Here is a 21389-nt window from a genome sequence, read left to right as displayed (position 1 = left end):
AACTAGCTATAATCGAGCTATTTTGGTTTTTTTCTAATATGTCCACATATAGTTACAAAACTCACTTCTATAATTCGAATATTATTTTCAGGCATCCAAGCCTGTGATATGCAAGTTGTACCATCTAAAATGATAACAATGTTATTCTAACTAGCTATAATTGAGCTATTTTGGTTTTTTTCTAATATGTAGACATATAGTTACAAAACTCACTTCTATCATTCGAATATTATTTTCAGGCATCCAAGCCTTTGATATGCAAGTTGTACCATCTAAAATGGTAGCATGATTTTGGTAAAATGTTGTCACTATTAATTTAATTGTATGGCATATATGGATTTATAAGTATGAATTTTGATGGAGGGCCATATGATTGGCATCATGAAGTGCCATCTATATATCCCTCTTGATACTTAATGCAAGAGTAAGAAAACAAAATATATAAGGATCATTTTATCATAGGAAAACCATGAAAATATTTGCCAAAGTTTAGCGCGAGTTAAATGTATTAGTAGCACATTTTCTTTGAAGTTCTATCCTTTTAATGTTGTACCCTTGAGTTTAATACACATTGTGAATGTATGTAGAATATCCAAGGATTTCATGCTCATGAAAAGATAATCATAAACCCTAGATTGCTCATTGTGATTCCAATAGACAAGCAACTATCGAGTGTGGTTTAACTATTCATTCTCACCAACCTAATAGAAACAAGAAGATACTTGAAACAACGCACTTGATCAAAGGAAGAAGTTAAAGATGTTATAGTTGATCTTTATGTATTAAATAGGATGAATAAGAAGATACTTGAAACAACACACTTGATCAAAGGAAGAAGTTGAGGATGATCTAGTTGATCTTTATGTATTAAATATGATGAAGATACTTGAAACAACACATTTGATCAAAGGAAGAAGTTAAGGATGTTTTACTTGATCTTTATGTATTAAATAGGATGATGTAATAAAAATGATTTATTTTTATACAACGTCATCTTGATAGGTCTTAGCACTTTCTTGATAAGGTTTGGAGTGTTTATTATATCTAATCACATTAATGTTTATTATATCTAGTCACATTAATGAAAGCATTATTATATCTTTAAACATATTATTTCAAAAGTAGACTTTGAGCTTAGAAGCCTTAGTGTTTGCATATTTGCACTTTGGAGGTCTCTTTATTTTTATTGGGAAAGGAATGACCACCCATAGGATTCAGTAATACCTTCCACACAATATCGTTTGACATGTTGGGGAATACATGGGTGCTCCACATGGAATTTTTGAAGTCTTGGGAGGATCTTACTTTGGATGAAGGCATATGGCGTGTTGGTATTAGCATAAAATAAGATAGCTAGCTATGGTAGATGTGGAAGAGTGTATGGTATGGTGATGTTAACACAAAACCAAGATGAGGTATTTAGATGTGGTGGGCCACACATTTATATGCTCATGTAGGCTTGGACCATTTCCAAGCACAAGGGGAGAGCAAATAAAGTTTCAAGTGACTTGGTTCATGTACTTTGAGAATGAAGCTCCAAAACAACGTCGCCCATAGTATAAATAATAAATGAAGGATAAAGCCAAAGATGCTTTGAGATTGGGCCCCTGCAAAGTCTATCCTTATGATGCTCTCATAATGAGCGGCTTACTAGATTAACATTGGGATGATATAAATCAAACTCTAAAAATAAAATTCAATATAATTTATTCTTGTATTTTAAGTGCAAAATAACAAAGGTTGGGTAACATCATCCTGTCCAACCTCCTCTCTTGGACGAAGGTTGCCATGGAAATCCTTTTTTGTATTAAATGGCCTCATTGATCAGTTAAACAAAACTTCACACACAACATTTTTATTTGGATCAAAATTGCACATCATGCTATAGGATTAGGTTAAGGGTCGGCACCTTCAAAATGCTATTTTTAATTTTGAGGTGCAGTTAAAAGGGGCATCCTTGGTTTACCAAAGTTTAAACATCCTAGGATAGTTGTTACTTGAAAACAACTAAAGATTGAAATCATGGAAAAAAGTGGTTGCTCTTAAAGGGGGGAAATGGTAGCATTTAAGCTATCCTTAACAAGGTCATGCTTTACTTGAATATTTGTAAAAATGAGTGGGGTAAAGGGATTTCTTAAGGATTGGGATTTCTTAAGGATTCAAAACACTTGGAGAAGGTGTTAGGTTAAGCATTGCTTTTGGAGAAGCATAGTGGTATTCGTGGTTCTTACTGTTATGGTAAAGGATATAAAGAGAACTTCACTCAAGCACTTGTCGAATATGCACTTGGAACAATTATTTGGATCATGTATATGACATTTTATACATCTGTATGAGCACATGATGACAAGTTATGGATGCACATGCACATAGTTTAGTAGCCCCCCAAATTTTGCCTTTTATACGAGGTTTGGAAACCATCAAGTCTAGTGATGACCATAATGGGCTACTACCATGAACCATCAAGTCTAATGGGTTACTACCAGTCACCATAATGGGTTACTACCATGAATGAGAAATCTCAAACCTCTTGTGGTGGGGCACCTTATGAAGGGTGTTTACATGTTAGTATGCAACACATACTGGAGCCCTTGGATTTCTTGCGCGATCTTCAAGTGTCTACACATTTCTCCCTGCCCAAAGTTCTCCACATCCTTGTCAACAAGCCACCTCATGCCCACATTTCCTTTGCTCCTAGACAAAGGACATGGGGGGTAGCAATTTTCACTGAACCAAATCTGCTCTTCAAGATCAAGTGATTGGAATAGCTTTTGGATTAGGCAGGGACATAAGCTATTAATCCAATCAGATTAGACTCCTCTTCGCTATGTGAGCCTGGCAAGTGCAGTGTGCATGCTTGCAATTGTCATAAGTTCTTTTCAACATGCATCTGAAGAGTGATTAAAAGTAAAATTAATGGGGTGGTGGTGAAAATATATCACGATTAAACCAAATGTATATATAGGGAGAAGATCAGAATTAAGGCACTAAATTTACTTGATTATAATGAAAAAATGAAGATAATAATGGTGTGAGAAAAGTTAGGGCAACCCGCATTTGGCCATTATTGCGAGATGCTCGGGGCCACGTGGCACATGCCACGTGGGCTTGTTGTGGAGGAAGGAAAAGAGGACACTCCTATTTGGTACTAAAAGCCTACTCCTCGTTATCATCATCATCATCCTCCTCTTCCTCTTCCTCTTCTTCTCCTCTTCCGTTCCTGCGGAGCAACAATGGCGTCCAAGACACGACATCTGCTTGCCATGGACTGCTGCAAAGCGGAGCACCAAACCTTATTTAGGGTTTATTAATCCTGCTACTCGCCATCGCTTCGCTCAAAGGTGATCACCCTTCCCAATTTTTGTGATCATTTTGCAATATTTCTTCTTTCGGATTCGATTCTCCCTCTGTGGCCTCTTGTCTCTCTTATCTGGCTCCCCTTGTTTCCTTCTTCTTTTGCGTTATTTCCTGCAGTGTCGTCTGAGCTGAGCCAGCCATAGCCGGTAGCTTCACTTCAGAAGAAGTCTACCTGGGAAGATTAGGGTAAAATTACGTTTTTGCTGCCACTAATTGTTGTGCTTTTGAAGTTTTGCCTTCGTAATCAATCCCGCAAGAGGTTCCCTTCTTCGGCTCGTCGGGTGGGTGGGTGGGTGGGGGAGGGTTGGGGGCAAGACAAACAGAGGTTTCCTACTATTTCTCTGTTGTAGGTGGTCTGGAAATCTTCACACAAAGGGGAAGCAGAGCTATATGAATTCAGATATATATTTTTAAATTCACTTTTTCTATTTTTATATGTGATCGACCCATAATAAGGAAATAAAATGTCTCGCAAGAAAGCGTACAAATCACTGCAGCAGTGGGTGAAATTACAAGTCTTAAAGCTGCAAACAGCAGCAAAGCCACTAACTGGTAGGAGCAGCAAAATGGGGCCTTTCTTTGAAAATCAACATGCGGCCCCAATTGCAGGCGAGTCGTTCCATGGAGGCCGACTGAGGTCTCATCATACCCTTACCTCATTCTGGGAGGGAGGCCCTCCTTAGCTCAGGTAATTGCAAGTTCTGAGCCATTCCCTTCCAGCATTGGTGGTGCCCTTGCATTGTTTCTATAGGTAGCAAGGTAAAGCAGTAGGGAAACAGAGAGATGCGTGGTCTATGCTAAAGCAGAAAAGGGGATATGAAGTGGGGCGAAGTCTTGTAAGGTTATTTGCACTTTGCAGAGTGTTCACTCAACTCAATGAAATAGTGGGGAATGGACAGTGGACTAGTACGGCATGAAATGCTGGTCATACAATCTGAGTTGTTGGGATATTGGGTTTGCACAGGTCATTTTCATGAAAGAAATTAAGGAGCAGAAGCATTATACTAATGGCTGAAAACTGATTAGAAATAGCAAATTATAATTATTGTGGATGTTGAGATCCCTAGCTGGCAGCTTGCATATATATGCATCCAAGACTTCACATATTGTTAGTATGCTAAACGAGAGAAAGGAGTAGTGAAAAAGCTGACAAATAATCTCCCACATTGGGATCAGTTGAAAAGAGTGCTTTTCTTTGCTTTTTAAAGCGCTGAGGTGTATGGGCACCTGCCTGCTTAAAATGGCCCCTGTCTCTGTGGATTGCCTCAGGCAGAGTCTATGGTGAGTACAATTATGTGTGTCGTGTGTCAGGTTGCTGAGAAACTATGGTTAAATGTTTGGCAAAGCAAAGGCTCAACTTCTCTGGAGAAGGGAAATGGTAAAGACTCAAGTAACCCTTTAGATTAAAAAAGGAGGTAATTATTTGTTTCTACTGCAATAAAAGAGGGGTATGTGTTCAAATGTGAAGCAAACGGAAGAAAATGGGAAGAGAGGGGAGATTAGAAATTGCTTTGTGGCTTTATCAATGCTGAATGATGGAAATGAGCGGTGAACAGCATAGCTACTGGGAACATTGTTCCCCAGGGCAAAATGTAAAAAAAAAGCATTTTTCCTCTATTTTTTCCACTCAACTATGCATACATAACATAAATTTTCAAAGTTTTAGCCTATCCTACTTAAAATTCATCATGTAAAATGACATTTTTAGAATTCCATTAGTTTTGTTAGCTGACATGGCGTTCCCCTGTTCCCGTTCCGGGGTCCAAAACGTTCCCATTCCTGGGGGCCAAAACGTTCCCCTATTCCCGTTTTTTGGTAACTATGGCACTGAAAAGGTCCTAGATGCAAGTCAACCCAGGCAGCCTGTTGAGTCAAGAAAGAAAATGTGTGCACTGGTGTGGGCTGAGTGTGCACCCTTTGGCCACTCATGGATACGTGCCCTGGCTTTCAAGCAGCTCAACATAGATTCTTACCCTGCTGAAAATTAGTGACCATGCATCTCATAGTGTTACAATCCCGTAAATCTCCTAAATACAAAACACGAGTGATTAGAACCCCCCTAAGAGGGGTGCAGGCTAGCTCACCCCCCAATCGGAGGGTCTATGCTTCAAAACACCCCTGACCTAGGGGCTAAGGTCTAACTCCCACAGATCCATACCAGTCCTTCGGCAAGCCTGATCCATGCTCTGCCACACATGTAGTTGGAGTCTTGGTCGAACTCTGACCAATAGTGAGGTTATGACAACAATAACTCTTGTTTCACTTATATAGTGTCCACTGTTGCTATAAATAACTAAATTGTTATAAATAGCTTGGACACAGATTTATTAAGAATAACCTTAGCCGCTTGTATTCGTGTGCTTTCTCCTAATCCTAGCCCTCCCTAACCTTGCCAGATTAGTCTACTAATCTCGAGGATTAGTAGTAGGTATGTAACACATTTCCCCTCCTCAGACGTTTCCACTCTTGGAAACAAAATCTTGAGAGAACAATGGTCCGACTCCCATACGGGTAAGGGGCTAATCAATAGCATCTTGAGAGAACAATAGTCCGTCTCCCATACGGGTAAGGGGCTAATCAATAGCATCTTGAGTGAGGTTTGGTGAAGAGATTAGCTAGGTTGTCCTGAGAGGGACAATACTCCAGAGAAATGATCTCGTCAGACCAACTCATGATCAAAGTGAAAATGAACCTCAATGTGCTTGGTCCTACCCCATGAAAAGATGAACTACTTGTGAATGCCTAGGCACTCTAGCTGTCTGTAAGAATGCAAATGGGAGAGTTCGAAAAAACATCAAGATTACTCAGCTCTACATAATAGCTCGTAGCAAGTATCCAAATAAGCATGGTACTCAGCTTGAGTGAAAGAAAGAGAAATTGTAGTATGCTTCTAAGGGCAGTAGGATAAACAGAATCATTAGGGCTGCAGGAGGACAAGAGAAGAGATCCCCAGGGATCAGATTCTGGTCGGTGAGGAGTGGAATCCTTCTAGGCTGGTCGGCAGCTTTTAGTGGATTTTTGTGTCCATTAAAGTTGGCATGAATAAGTGTCCATTATGCCTATAAAAGGCTTAGCCACAAGTTCTTTTGGTGATTCAGTCCTTTATGGGGTGGGTCTTAGACTAGGGCTTTTTGGAGTCCAAGATTTACCTTTTCTTCAAGGCAGCCTAGGGCTTGCCAAGACTGTACTACCTTTTTGTACTATATGAATATACTGAAAACTCAGCTCTCTCTCTCTCTTCTCTCCATCTCCTGCTTGCGTTTTGCATCAGCGTGTTCGAGAAAGGTGTTTAGGGTTGAAAGAAAACTCCTAGAGCTCCGCATGTGACATGATCTATAAGCCCAACGGAGCATGCAATGATAGATTCAATCATGTGTACAAGAGATATAGATAGAGAGAGAGAGAAGGGGAGAGAAAGATGGGTATAGGGATTTCACACAATACACCATGTTGAGCGGGGAACAGGCCTCGCTCCCTCTTTAGGAATTTATTTCAGGAACAATCCACGGGCTTTTCCAAGCTAGGACCAATACAACAAATGAATACAATATCAAACAAAGTGCCGATGTTGAGGTCAGGCTGAAGTCGATGTCGAGGCACAAGATATCTGATGTTGAGCTCAGCACGAGGATGACCCACAAGAGTCTTACACCGGGTATCAAAATCCAATGTCTGAATCAAATTTGATGCTCCCAAATATCCACAAGGTTCTCTACACCCAATTTGGACAAAGGCAATCCCAAGAGGCACACACTAGGAGGTGGCAGAACGGCAACATAGCTTTTAGGGTAGTGGTGCTCTGAGATGGGAGAGTCGGCGCGCTAGTGGAGGCGCAAGCTACCGCGGTGGCTTGTCTTGGTGGCAGCGCTCTTAGCGTCTTCTCCTGATGGCAGCGTAAGCAGCGTTGGAGGTTCTGTGCAAAGGTGGCAGGCGGCGCTTGTACTAGCGTTGTTGGTTTTGGCGGTGACTAGGGTAGTAGCAAAGGCAGCTGTAGGAGGCAGAGGTGGCGCTTCTTCTGAGGGCAGCGCAGGAGCGGTGGGTAGAGAGGGAATTTGATGATGCTGAAGATTAGTCTTGCTTTCCACAAAGCTAAGACTAATGAGGGTACAAGATTTTTTATATACTTGATGGGGGGGTCCATACTTTTGCCTTGCCTTGCTTTTGCTTTGCCTCTTTGCTTATGTTTTATTTTTCTTGCTTTTGCTTCGCCACTTTGCTTTTTCTTTCTTAAATATTAATAATAGCCAAAGTTCTTGATTTGTGCTTTTACAATCTTCAGGGTCTTGCTTTTTGACCTTGGAGCTGCTTTTTGAAAAAGAGGCTTTTAGCTTTTTGATCCAGTTCGATGTCCTCTTTCCAATGGGGCCCTGAGTTTTTAGTTTGACTTTTTGCTTTTTCTTGCTTTTTGACCAATGATAGTGCTTTTTCCTGTGCCAACCTAAGGATCCCTGTTCCCATGTGTCCATCAACCTGTCCAAATGTCCGGGCATGAGTTCCATCTTGTGAAAAGAGCTTGGAGGACCAAATAGTTACATTCTCCCTCCCTCTTATATCACAGTTGTCCTCAATTGTGGAGTACAAATATTCTATATGATCGTGGTACTAGCCCCATTTGGTGCTCTTGTGCATTTGGTGTTTCCTCATATATGTGGTGCCTTCTGCTCCTCTGGCAACATCTTTATGCCTTTCTTCGATCGATGTCCTTGTTCTTGGCGATACATGTTCTCCACAGCCTATGACATGGGTTAGATATAATAAATGCTTACTCACCTTTTGCAAAAACTAGACAGAAGCTAGCCAACAAACAAGTATATGTATCATTCGTGTCTACTGGGTATTCCACGTATTGGCTAGGTAGTCTGGAGCACAGTGGACTATCACATGCCATAAATCCAAGCATTGTCCATACATAAAAAACAGCACACAAAGTCGAAGAATTGAAACATACATCAGTATGCAATGCATAAGTAATGATCCTCTTGTTCATGGATTGTCCTGAAAAGGGTCCATAATATCTTGGGCGAAGCTTTGGGAAGATTGATTTCATTGTCTTGTATCGATGAGGGGCAATATATAATAATACCAAGTCTCCTTCTTGAAATTCAATGTAACGACGACGCTTATTAGCTGTGCGCTGATATTTCTCTTGGACGCTGACCATCTTATCCTTAATTTGTAATAAAATATCTTGCATTTCCTGAATGAGTTGGTTTGCTAAAGTCACTTTATGTTGAAGAACAAAGTTGGCAGGAACAAGGGGAGTATGGCCATAAGCTGCTTGAAAAGGTGTCATTCTAATAGCTGAATGATAAGAATTATTATAAGCAAATTCCACCAAAGATAAATATTCTTCCCATGAAGCTAATCGAGACTGAACATAATGACGCAGTATTTCTTCCAGAATCTGAGTAACTCGTTCCGTTTGTCCATTTGTCTGTGGATGATAAGCAGAGCTAAAGAGTAAATTTGTACCAAGAGACTTGAATATTGAAGTCCAAAAATGTCTTGTAAACTTTGGATCTCGATCAGAAACTATAGATTTTGGCAATCCATGAAGTTTGAAGATATACTGTATGAACAATACTGCAATATCTAAAGCTTGGGCTGCTTTCTTGCGCACAGAATGAAATGTGTCATTTTAGAAAATCTGTCAACCACCACAAGAATCTCTGTATTGCCTTTAGAAGAACGTGGCAATGAAGTGATAAAATCCAAACTAATACTTTCCCAGCGTTCATTGGGAACTTGAAGTGGTTGAAGAAGACCAGCTGGAACTTGTCTGCTAGCTTTCATACGTTGGCACTAGAGACATGCTGTAACAAATGTAATAACATGTTGCTTCATTTGAGGCCAATAGTATGTAGCTGTCAAAAGACGCTATGTCTTGTTGATGCCTGGGTGTGCAGCATAAGTGACCTCGTGATGTTCTTTCACCAATACTCTTCGAACATGAGTATCATGAGGTACACAAATACGGTCTTGATAATATAATAAACCATCCACTATTGTATATGCTCCATAAATCTTCAAGTCGGAAGGAGTTGCACTCTGAGAATTGAGAATTCGAAATGCATTTCCAAAGTCACGATCTTTTGAATAACGATCCTTGAAACTTTGAGGTATATTCATTTCAACTGTAGAAATAGCCAAGACCGAAGCTGGCGGCATACGACTGAGGGCATCTGCCGCAACCACATTGGTAAGACCAGGAACATACTCAATTGTCATATGAAAATTGGCTGAGAATTCGACCCAACGCGCTTGCCCAGCATTCATAACTGGCTGCGTGAAGATATATTTCAAAGAATGATGATCTATTTTCACCATTGAATCCGCACCAAGGAGATAATGTTTCCATGCACGATAGGCATGAACAATAGCTAAAAATTCCTTGTCACATATTGGGTATCTTATTTGAATTGCAGAGTGCTTATGACTGTCAAAGGCAATAGCACGTTCTTGTTGCATCAAGACGGCACCAGTGGCAATATCAGAAGCATCCGTGTAAACATCAAAGAAGAGAGTAGGGTCAGGAATAGCCATGACAGGAGTTGTTGTCAAAGTTGTCTTTAAATTTTCAAAAGCTTGTGTTGCGGCTTCAGTCCACTTGAATGCAGGAGCGGACTTTAGAAGTTCTATGAGAGGAGCAGCTATTTCGGAAAATCGATGAACCTTTGTGTGATAGAAGTTGGCAAGTCCCAAAAAAGAACGAACATCATGGATGTTTGTGGGAGTTGGCCAATTGACAATAACCTGTATTTTCTTTGGATCCACGAAAATACCGTCTGCTGCTGAAACAAAATGTCCAAGGTACTCCAAGGATGTCTTGAAGAATTCACTTTTGCTTGGATTAATATAAAGAGCATTGTCACGAAGCACCTGGAAAACGATCTTAAGATGTGCCTTGTGTTCTTCCATATTGTGACTGAACACCAGGATGTCGTCAAGATAGATAATGACGAACTTGTCCAGAAAAGGACGAAAAAGATCATTCATCAGACTCATAAATGTTGCAGGGGCATCGGTTAACCCGAATGGCATTATATTCATCACCTTTGCTAATGCGAATCTGATGATATCCAGACTTAAGATCAATTTTGGAGAAGACCTTTGCATGGAGCAATTGATCAAACAATTCATCAATGCGCGCACGAGGATACTTATTCTTGATAGTCAACTTATTAAGGGCACGATAGTCGATGCAAAGGCGCATAGACTTATCCTTCTTTTTCACCAAAAGTACTAGAGCTTCAAAAGGGCTTTTGCTTGGTCGAATATGTCCTTTCTCCAAAAGTTCAGTAAGTTGTCGCTGTATCCCCTAAGATTCCGTAAAAGAAACTCGATATGGAGCACAAGTAGGTGGAGCTTTGCCAGGAAGGATATCAATAGCATGGTCGATTGGTCGCCGAGGTGGGAGAACCACAGGAAGCTCTTGAGGAAAAAGATCCAAGTATGGAGCAAAGAAAGGTTGCATGAGGTGCATCACCTTTGTATCTATGTCCTCGGGAGGATCGTTGGCTGAATAGACCATTAAAAGTGCTGAGGAACAACCACTCTTGCGGACCCACCATTTCACTTGAAGAGCTGAAGGGGTTGGTGTAGAACGTTGGTTTCTGATTCCTTTGAGTGCCACAAGCATATCATTTTGAGCAAATTGTATGGAATGGTTCCAGAAACTGATCTGGAGATCATATTGATATAACCATTCTTGACCAAGGATCATATCATAATGTGCCAAATTCATGACTTGGAAATCCAATTTGTCACGATAGTGCTGAATTCAAAAGGAGAGGTGTTTGGCAACGGTGTTACATAAGGATGTGGAACCATCGGCAAGCTCTACCTCATAAACAATAGCACTTGGAGAAGTCCGAATCTTCAATCTTTGAGTCGAGGTGGTTCCCACAAAGTTATGAGAACACCCATTGTCAATGAGCACCTGAATAGGGTGACTAGAAATAGAACCTTGAAGAACCAAAACGTGAGTAGACTGCTGGGGCAACGGTGAAGAGGCAGCTTGTGCTGTGGCAGTAGCGGTGATCACTGAAGCATGTGTAATAGCATGGTGATTAACTACACGCTTTCCTTTGTCAGCAACTAGGGGTTTCTCCTCGGAAGTGGAGGATTCAGCATTAGAATTCTGTTGATGGGTTGGTCTTTTGGGGCACTAAAACCAACGATGAGGTCCATTACAAATTGTGTACAATCCTGTCTTTTGTTGATCTCGTCCAGAAGGAACAGTGGAAGGACGAGGATTGCGAGATTGGTCACGTCCTTGGTCTCGTCCACGATCCGAACTGCGTGGTTGGAAGGATTGAGAACGTCGGGATCGAAAAGAGGACGATCCTTCTGATTGGCGAGGGTGTTGAGAATTATTCCATTGGGGATTAGGTCGGGAGGTAGAAGTGCCAGAAGATTTTTTGCGACTATCTCGGGTCATACAAGATCCATTGGCTTTCTGAAAGTCATTTAGCTCGATTGGAAGAGGCCGAAGTTCGAGAATTAATGTCTGCAACGTGCCCAGCGTATTGTATGGCATCGGCAAGATCGATTGGGTTATATTTCTGAACATCGGCACGCAGTGTGGGGTTAAGACCTTCAACGAAGGCATGAAGCTCGTCCGCTGGGGACACAGAGTCAATCTCCAGTATCAAGTTGGTGAACTGGGAGATATAAGAGGCCAAGGAACGAGTTTGGTCCAAATGGCATAAGCGAGTACGGGCTTGGAAATCTGCATTGGTAGGTATGAACTGCATACGGAGGACCTGCTTGAATTTTCCCACGTTGTAACCGATTTTCCGGTGTGCTGTCTTTGAGGAGGGATACCGCAAAAATCACCTTTTGGAAATTAGAAAGGGTCATGGTTTCAAAGTATAACCGCAATTTGTAGAGCCATTGGTCTAAGATGCGCTTATTACGCCGACCACCATAAGAGTCAGGGGGTTTAATTTCCAATTTCTTTGTTTTATAAGCTTGTAAAAGACGATAAAGAGTTTTAAGGTCATCGCCTTCTACCTTGGAAGGAATGACATCTGCGTCTGCTGGTACTGTTGTTGAAACATCTGCTGCTGGTACGGAACTCGTGTAGGAGTGGCGATCCGTGTGGAGTTGCTGGATTTGCGAAGCCAAGGATGCCATAGACTCCTGGAGTTGCTGTTGGAATTGCTACTGAAGTTGCTGCATAGCTAGTTGCCATTCCGGAGGGGCTGGAATGTCAACAAGTTTAAGAACCATCGACTGGAGGGTGCGGCATCTGGAAATCCCGAGAGGAGAGGCTACGTACTGGTGAAGCGGCTATAGACTATCCAGTATAGTAAGGGCGATCCTCTGGGATTGGGCTCGCACGAGAGTCTGCTACTACTGGAGAAGAAGGTACAGGGGTAGGGGCAGCTATTGGTGTCAAGGGTGTATATTCAGGTGTAGAGGGGCGCACCGTGAATGAAGATGGATAAACGTCTTTAGAATAGGTGCAATATTCGTGAAAAATGATGCTACACTCGGGGAGGATAGTGCCCAGATAAGGATGACGCCCGAGTATAAAACAGTAACGGTCTAGATCCTGTGCAGAAGTATGAACACGGATCACTCACACATCGAATTCTCGGAGGTGAGAAGTCGGTGTGGCTATCTGAATGCGGTAATGAGTGGGTTGGAAAAAGAGGGGCACGCTCATTGGAACAGGGGCTGAGACCGGTGGAGAAACACGGGTAGGAGAGGGCACTATGGACTGAGAGGCTGTTTCCTGTAAATAACTGAAATCGTAGGTTTCCTCTGCCATAAGCCGTCGGAGAAGAGGGTAATGTGTGTCCAGGTGATCTGAGAGGTGCTTTTGAACCCGTAAAAAGTGATATTGGCCCCGGAGGAGTGGAGAGCCCGCAAAAGAATGAAATGGCGGGTTTCTGATATGTTAATACTCCACATTATGTGATATTTTTATGCCCAAGAAAATAGAAAAATCACACCTGAAGGAGGTTGCCATAATGAATGTTGTTGCTGTAGAAGAAGCACCAAGGAGATGGTGACCGACAATCCAACAAAAATCAGCAAGCGGTTGGTCCAAACAACGGGAGGAGACAACAAGCAGCAAACGATGAAGAGGGCTGAGGAGTATTGAATCCGTGGAAAGAGAGGTGGCTGCAGATTGGCACACTGAAGGCGTGTGTAGGGTGGCGGCGAGCGCAGGCTGAAAACGGCCCGAACAGTTGGCGCCGATTTGAAGGAGCTTGTAAGGTTTGTTTTTTTTTCAAATGTTTTTTTTTGGGGTTTGTTTGTATACGTGGCAATTAAAGCCTTAAGAGGCATAACCTTTGGGTGAGGTTATGGTGTGGGTTTGCCTTGTTTTTTTAATTAAAAAAAAATCAGCAAAGCAATCGTGCGCTTCTCAACGGCAGCCGAATAGAGGAATTTCCACGAAGGCGTGCGACTCCTCATGGGAGGGGTGCGTGTCCATGAAAGGGTGCCGGCTGAAGAGGTAAGCCTCCTGGATTGAAGGGTTGCTTCTTGTCTTGCCTTTGTTCAAGAGTTTCCTGCATATGGTTGGCCCAAAATTAATTAGCAAAAATTGGGAGTTTGGGGCTGAATTTGATGGGACATTCTCTCGTGCTCTTCCATTCAACACTGGCTACACCCAATTTTAGGGTTTGGGCGGACTGATTTTAGGGTTAGGGTTAGGACTGATTTTAGGGTTAGGGTTAGGGTTTGGGCATGTCACAGGGCGGAAAAGTTTGCTCTGATACCACTGTAAAGCTTTTATAGCTTTATTAACATGATTAAGACCTAATTACTGAACATAAGACAAATACTGCAAGAAAAGACTGAGTTGTTTGCATTGAGACAGAGGCCTTTCTTAAATAGAGGCCGAAAGGGTACAAGTGAAGAGACATCCCTGGGAAGGGGTGTGGCTCTTGAATCAATGGTTATGTCCTTTGGACTTAGGGGTGTGTCTTTTAATGAATAGACATGTCTTTTGATAGTGACCCAAGGGTGTGACCCTTCATGTGTCTCTTCAATCAATGGTTATGTCCTTTGGACTTAGGAGTGTGTTTTTTAATGAATAGACATGTCCTTTGATAGTGACCCATGTGTAAGGGTGTGACCCTTCACAGGTGTCCTTTCAGTTAATAAGGGATGAAGGAGTAATTAAGGAGAGATTAAGAGAGTTAGTCACAATCGTGACACTAGCTGCTGGCGCAACCTGCTCGTCATGCATTTGCACCTCCAGCCAGCCACTATGCGATGCTTATGGATCATGTGCTGCTGCGCCTGGTGCCCACCATGTGGCAGCACAACTAATCATGTCCCGTCATGCACCTAGCCCTCTTGTTTGATGCCGAGGCTGAGCACAGCCCTAATGTTACCTTACATGGCTAGGTTCCAACATTAAAACACAGCCATAAGAGAGTCGACCAAAGTAACAAGAGTTCCCAAAAAATTCTGCACATCCTCTACACGCATGAATCTCGCATATTCCCCCTCTCATAATCCATGCAACCTAAGATATCAGTAGAACCTTAAAAAGTAAAAACCTTTTTTCTTGAGATGAAAACTTAGGCATGGCGTAGAGAAATACCTTCTGACGAGTATGCATCAATCAACCTTAGCACAAAAGTGGAGAGAATACATGGATCTTGCGAATCCATGAAAAGCAAAACAAAAAAGCTTACTCGAACCTTCTCCCGTGCATCACGATACCTTCTGCGTTTATGCCGCTCTGATACCAAGTGTTACAACTTACAACCCCACGGATCTCCTAAATGCAAAACACGAGTGATTAGAACAAACCCTTTAAGAGGGGTGTAGGCTAGCTCACCTTCCAACCGTAGGCTCTATGCCTTGAACCACCACCAAGCGAGGGGCTAAGGTTTGACTCCCATAGATCCATGCCAGTCCTTCGGCAAGTTGATCCTTGCTCTGCCACACATGTAGCCGGAGTCTTGGTTGAACTCTGACCAATAGTGACGTTATGACAACAATAACCCATGTTTGTGTCCATTGCTGTATAAATAACTAAACTGTTATAAATAGCCAGTACACATGGATTTAATAGGAATAACCTTAGCCGCTTGTATTAGCTTGCTTTCTCCTATTCTTAGGGCTCCCCTAACCCTGTCGGATTAGGCCACTAATCTTGAGGACTAGTACTAGGTACGTAAGACAGGGCAGGAGACATGATCACTATACTTGTATTACTGTATATCAAGCCTCTCTTGGTGGGTAAGAGGAAAGCTTGCTCCAAAGGCAGGCCACCCACAAGAACAGCCACCCTTTTTCAGCCATGTGCAAAGTGATCTTGGCTATCTAGCTCTATGTCATTGAAATGTGCTGAAGAAATTAAACGAACATTTTTTGAAGGACCAGCTTGCCTGCATCCAAGTCAGACTGGAGGTTGTGAAGAAAACAATATTTTTCCCAGCCCTAAAAAGGGATTTTTCTGGGTATTTTAGATTTTATTTGGGGTTTTTTGTCTTGGCTGCTGGCCTACACCTTTTAGGGTGATCGACCAGCACTCCCCCCTTGTATATATAGCCTTACATCGTTTACTTCAGCACACCATCAGGCTTACCTCAGCGTTTATCCTCTGAGCTTTACGTCCTTTTCATCAGCGTTTTTCTTCTGCTATTATCAGTCTCACATCAGCCTTACATCAGGCTCACATCGGCACTTACATCAGGCTTACTTCTGCACTGTTATCTGCATTCGACATCAGCATAGACCAGCGCCTACATCAGCACTTCATCTGCGTTTTACATCAGCAGACATCAACGTTTTTATCAAGGCTTATATCAGCGTTTATATCAGCCTTACATCAGGGCATACATCAGGGCTCACATCAGTGCTTACATCAGCATATCTTCTGCGTTTTGCCACAACCCATGGGACAGCAGCCCCCTCTACTATACATAGAGCATATCAGCGTTTTTGCCTCAGCTCTCACCATCGGGACAGCAGCCCACTCTCTGCTTCAGGTACGCAGCACCCGTGTCACCAGAGTTTGCACCACTTGGGACAGCAGCCGTGTCACCAGAGTTTGCACCACTTGGGACAGCAGCCCTCTTTGCTTCAGGTACGCAGCACCTGTGTCACCAGAGCTTGCACCACTCGGGACGGCAGCCCTCTTTGCTCCTCACCCTTCAGGTCTTGCAGCACCCTTGTCATCAGAGCTTGCTCCACCACCACCATCACTCGGGATGGCAGCCCTCTCTGCTCTTCATCGACCCCTTAGGTACAACAGCACCCTTGTCATCAGAGCATGCATCACCTCATCTTCCGCTGCCACTATCACCTCGGAGTGCCTCTGCTGCCACCGACGCGAGCCTTCGACACTGACCACCACTCGGAGTGCTTTGCCTCACATCGACGCGAGCCTTCGTCACCGACTGTGCTTGAGCTCTGACATCATCTCTGCTTCTGCATTGGTCTTTCTACTTAGAGTCACCTTACACCTGAGGGCTCTTGTACATATTTGCACTCACCATTATATATATATTCACTCACATATTTCATGCTGTGTGGTTTTGCTCTGATCTCTCATATATCTGGTCCTTTCGTCCTTTTGCCCTCATAGGGGTTGGGGGGTTTATGTTGAGCTTTATTGTTGAGGGTTTGTGTTGCTCATGTTGACGAGATTTGTAGCCTAGTTTGGCAAAAGGAAGTCAACCTTTAACAAGGCATATCCACTTTTAACGCTGCAGGTTTCTTTCAAACATGAGAAGGGAGGCTTTTTAAAATCATATTTTTTCAAAGCAACTCATGGGAGGGGCTTGCTCGCGGAAGAGAAGCCAGCAAGAAAATGATGGAGACGAGTTTCAAAGGGTTGGCTTTTCAAGGTCCAGTAGAAGCATCAGCTTTAAATGGCCTCACAAGTCATCTTCTTTTGATAACGATGTGGATACCCAACAGAAGTCTCAGGGAAAAGTTCCATCCCTTCTAGAGCTATCGGTTTTGAAAATATGCGAGGTAAAAGCTGAAACATTTGGCTATTTTTGTTTATAGTTTTGTCAAATTTGTTTAACTTGGAGTTATTTGTTTATTTATGGCAGAGAATAGAGAGCTATGGTCCTCTTTCTGTGCTTCCAAGAGACCTGACCCAACAGCTTCTAAATGAGCTGATTCGGAGCGAGTCACTCAATATATCTGTGCTGAAAGCTTTCCAGAATTGCAGCATACAGGTTACTTTCTAAGCTCTATGACAGTGCATGATCTTTGTCTTGCCATCTTTTTTCCATGAATTTTTCCTTGCCTTTACAGGCAAGACACAGCAATATTCCGAGCCTCATGGAGGGAACAATAGGAAATTTTCTTGATTTAAACAAAAACTATTTCCTCCTCCCCACTCCCCCCCCCCCCCTTTCCTGATTCCTTCTTTCCCCCCTCTTTACATACGCACAAAATGTGTGCTATATTCCTATACATAATTTCGATAACTATACATTGATACTTTGATGAATACGTAAAGTAGCAGTTAGTGTAATATCTTACATTATAACTATTTTGATATTTATACATTGACACGAATGTAAAGTAGCAGTTAGTGTAATATCTTACATTATAACTATTTTGATATTTATAACTATAGCAGTTAGTGTAATATCTTACATTATAACTATTTTGATATTTATACATTGACATGAATGTACAAAAAAGTCTGTCAAATATGTAGTATAAAGGAAAACTAGAGAATTCTGTGCACTAAAAATTATGAGACTATTATATTTAAGGATCCTTTCTCTACTCGAAATTTTCCATTACCACTTGAAATGTGGTATGAGAATGGAACAATTACATTTTAGGATCCCATCATATGCTTATCACTATTTATAAACTTAAGGCAACTCCTTCACATCTTATGGTGGGGGTGGGTGTCCTGTATGCTTATCGCTATTTATAAACTGAAGGCAACTCCTTCACATCTTATGGTGTGTGTAGTCATGTCCTGTATGCTTTGAATTTAGACTGCTTACAAAAGAGGCTTTTGTGAAGGCACAGGAGTTTGTTACTACTGAATCGACTTTTTTTTTTGGTTGATTGGAAGGACATTCTTCTTGGCGACTATGTTGGGGTTGAAGACACCTGGCTAGAGGTGATTGGCTCCCAGGGGCTTTCACTTTTAGCTGTTGATATTTCTAGATCTGCCATCTCTGATTCGGGGCTAGCACACATCCAACAGTGTGGAAGCTTGCAAATTTTAAATCTAAATTATTGTGACAACATTTCGGAGGCAGGATTGGATTGTTTGGCAGGTCAATCTCACATTGCAGGATAAACTTTTTATTAGTGCCTCTGCTATTATGATTGTATTTGAAGTGTGTTCTTAAGTCTGATTTGACAGTAGATGGGAGATGTTGATGATCTCAGGTTTCAAAAACTTGACAAGCTTAAGCTTTAAGAGAAGCAATGCGATCACCTCGGCAGGAATGCGTCATTTGGCAGAGCTTGCAAATCTGAAGAACCTGGATCTAGAGAGATGTCCCCGGATTAATGGTGGACTTCATCACATCAAAGGTTTATCTATTTTGTCCCTTCCTCCAAGTGGTGCTACGTGCTTCTGCCAAGTGACACAACCACCTTCTGCCATGTGGTCCATTCTTGTAATTTTTGGTTACACGTTGTATGCAGGCTGTCATGGAATCTTACATTTCTAGAAAATATTATTGAAGCTAAAGTACATATATATTGATTTTTTTTTTGGTTTTTGGCAACAGGCCTGACAAAGCTGGAGCGATTAAATTTGGGATGGTGCAATAGCATCAAGAACCATGATATGAAATCACTTGTTGGTAAAAATTGCAAACTGTAAAAACATTGAATGTTTCAGAATTCTATGTTTGATTAGGTTGAAGGGAGAGGGAGGGCATGAGAAAATAGCTTGACCGTAGAAGGCACTTTTGGTGCATGAATGCAAACAGAACTCATGTTCTATTATGATGTCAATGCGAACTCTTTTTTAGGTAGAGTAGAAGGATTTTATGTGCAAACAAGAAAGAAGATTGTGTCTTCTTGAAAATGGAGCATTTTCCTTGCATCGACCTCGTTTGCACTTCAAGCAAAGGGTTGGGTTCGAAAGGTTGATACTTCTACAACGCTTTTGACATATATTCTATTGAAGATATGATACCCGATCCCAAGTCTTAAGGTGTCATATTTGGCTCAACTCTTCTTTGCTCCACATTTGGATTTATTTTCGATAGATTTACCTCCAGTTTTACGTCCTCATGGACTAGTGGATCATCCAATTCCTTTTTCTGGCAATTCCCCTCCGACTCGTGCCCCTTCTTGAGTCTCTCATATGTGGAATCCCAAGAAATTCAACGTCGGTTAACAGAGCTCTTGGGGTCATATTCGTCCCAATAAGAGTCCCTTTGGTGCACCAATTGTGCTTGTGAAAAAAAAGAATAAGTCGATTTGACTTTGCATGGATTATTGTGCCCTTAACAAACTCATCACTATCCAAAACAAATATCCTCTTTCTCGGATTTATGAATTATTTAATTAATTACTTCATGCTAAAGTATTTTTAAAAATAGATTTAAAGTTAGGATATCATCAGATCCGTATGAGAACAAGACCGACTTTCCCATGAAATATGGGCATTATGAGTATTTGGTCATGCCTTTTGGGTTTACCAATGCTCTGAGAACTTTTCTTAGTCTCATGGGTGACCTTTTTAGACCTTTTTTGAATTAGTATCTTAACAACATTTTGGTTTTAATGCTTCAATCGATGAACACAAAAGGAATCTTCATCAATTTTGTGAGACATTGCGCAATAATGCACTTTTTATCAACCTAGAGAAAATTGATTTTTTCAAAACATTGCTGGATTATCTTGGACACAAAATTTCAACAGATGGTATTTCTCTTGATCCTTCAAGATTGGTTGACGGATGTAACACAAGTGTGCGTAAACTTTTGGTAAAGGAACATCATGAGGTTCCTTATGCGGCCCATTCTGGTATCAACAAGACTCATAGGTTGTTGATAGCTTCCTATCACTGGCTACAAATGAAGCAAGATGTAGAAGTTTTCTTGTCAGCAAATGAAAGCCAATAGACAAGTTCTAACTGGTCTTCTTCAACCATTTCCTATACCAAATGACCCAATGGGAAAGTATTAGTATGGATTTCATTACTTCTTTACCTAGTTCTTCGAAAGGTAACACACACATAATAATAATGGTGGTAATTGACAAATTGTCGAAGAAGTCATATTTTATATCATGCAAGACGACAACTCAAGCTCTCGACATTGCTTCATTATTTCGTTAGTATATTTTCAAGATAGATGGATTGCCAAAGTCCATTATTTCATATCGAGATTCTAAGTTTGCATGATATTTTTAGACTTCACTTTTTAAGTCTGTCGGCACAAATTTACTATTCAGTATAATATATCATCCACAATCAGGTGGACAAATTGAAAGAGTTAATCAAACTCTTGAAGAGATGCCTTGACATCAGATATCTTGGGAAGATTACTTACCATTTGTTGAATTTTCTTATACAATTCTCACCATACATCAATTGGTGTGACTCCTTTTCAAGTCGCTTCTTGTCATACAACATATTATATACTTGGCTACTAATCCAACAGGGTTAGGGGAGGCCTGGGATTAGGAGAAAGCGGGCTAGTATGGGTGGCTAAGGTTATTATTAATAAATCCATGTGTACTGGCTATTTAACAGTTTGGTTATTTATAGTAGCAGTGGGCATTATATAAGTGAACCATGGGTTATTGTTGTGGTAACCTCGCTTTTGGTCAGAGTTAGATCAAGACTCCAGCCACGTATGTGGCAGAGCATAGATTGGCATGCCGAATGATTGGCATAGATATGTGGGAGTCGGACTTACAAGAGGTGGTTCGAAGCATAGAACCTGCGGTTGGGAGGTGACCTAGCCTTGCACCCCTCTACAGGGTTTTGTACTAATTTCGTGTCTTGTGTTTAGGAGATTTGTGGGGCTATAACACAACACTTGTGTCATCCAACTTTGTTCTTCAATACAAGGTGGCATTAGCCGATTAGTTAGTTCAAGAAA

At 41.6% G+C, this 21389-nt stretch overlaps 1 protein-coding gene across 5 annotated transcripts in view; it reads left to right on the top strand.

The window, feature by feature from the left end:
* The first annotated feature begins 3153 nt into the window (after positions 1-3153).
* LOC147618289 (uncharacterized) overlaps positions 3154-21389 on the top strand; it is a 70990-nt gene continuing 52754 nt past the window's right edge. For 2 of the 5 annotated variants that reach the window (XM_086774748.1, XM_086774744.1), the window contains exons 1-6: positions 3159-3341; positions 17049-17313; positions 17397-17525; positions 18389-18596; positions 18712-18858; positions 19059-19133. In XM_086774748.1, coding sequence (XP_086630874.1) covers positions 17107-17313; positions 17397-17525; positions 18389-18596; positions 18712-18858; positions 19059-19133 — 766 coding nt within the window. In that variant the 5' untranslated portion in view covers positions 3159-3341; positions 17049-17106. Of the gene's footprint in view, positions 3342-3474; positions 3544-4668; positions 4736-17048; positions 17314-17396; positions 17526-18388; positions 18597-18711; positions 18859-19058; positions 19134-21389 lie in introns of all 5 variants that reach the window. The other 3 variants (XM_086774746.1, XM_086774745.1, XM_086774747.1) reach the window with 3 other exon arrangements.

Source organism: Cibotium barometz, chromosome 35, assembly GCF_041138505.1.
Source record: "Cibotium barometz isolate CiBa-2024 chromosome 35, ASM4113850v1, whole genome shotgun sequence".
NCBI lineage: Eukaryota > Viridiplantae > Streptophyta > Polypodiopsida > Cyatheales > Cibotiaceae > Cibotium > Cibotium barometz.
This window is presented reverse-complemented; position numbering and strand designations above follow the sequence as displayed.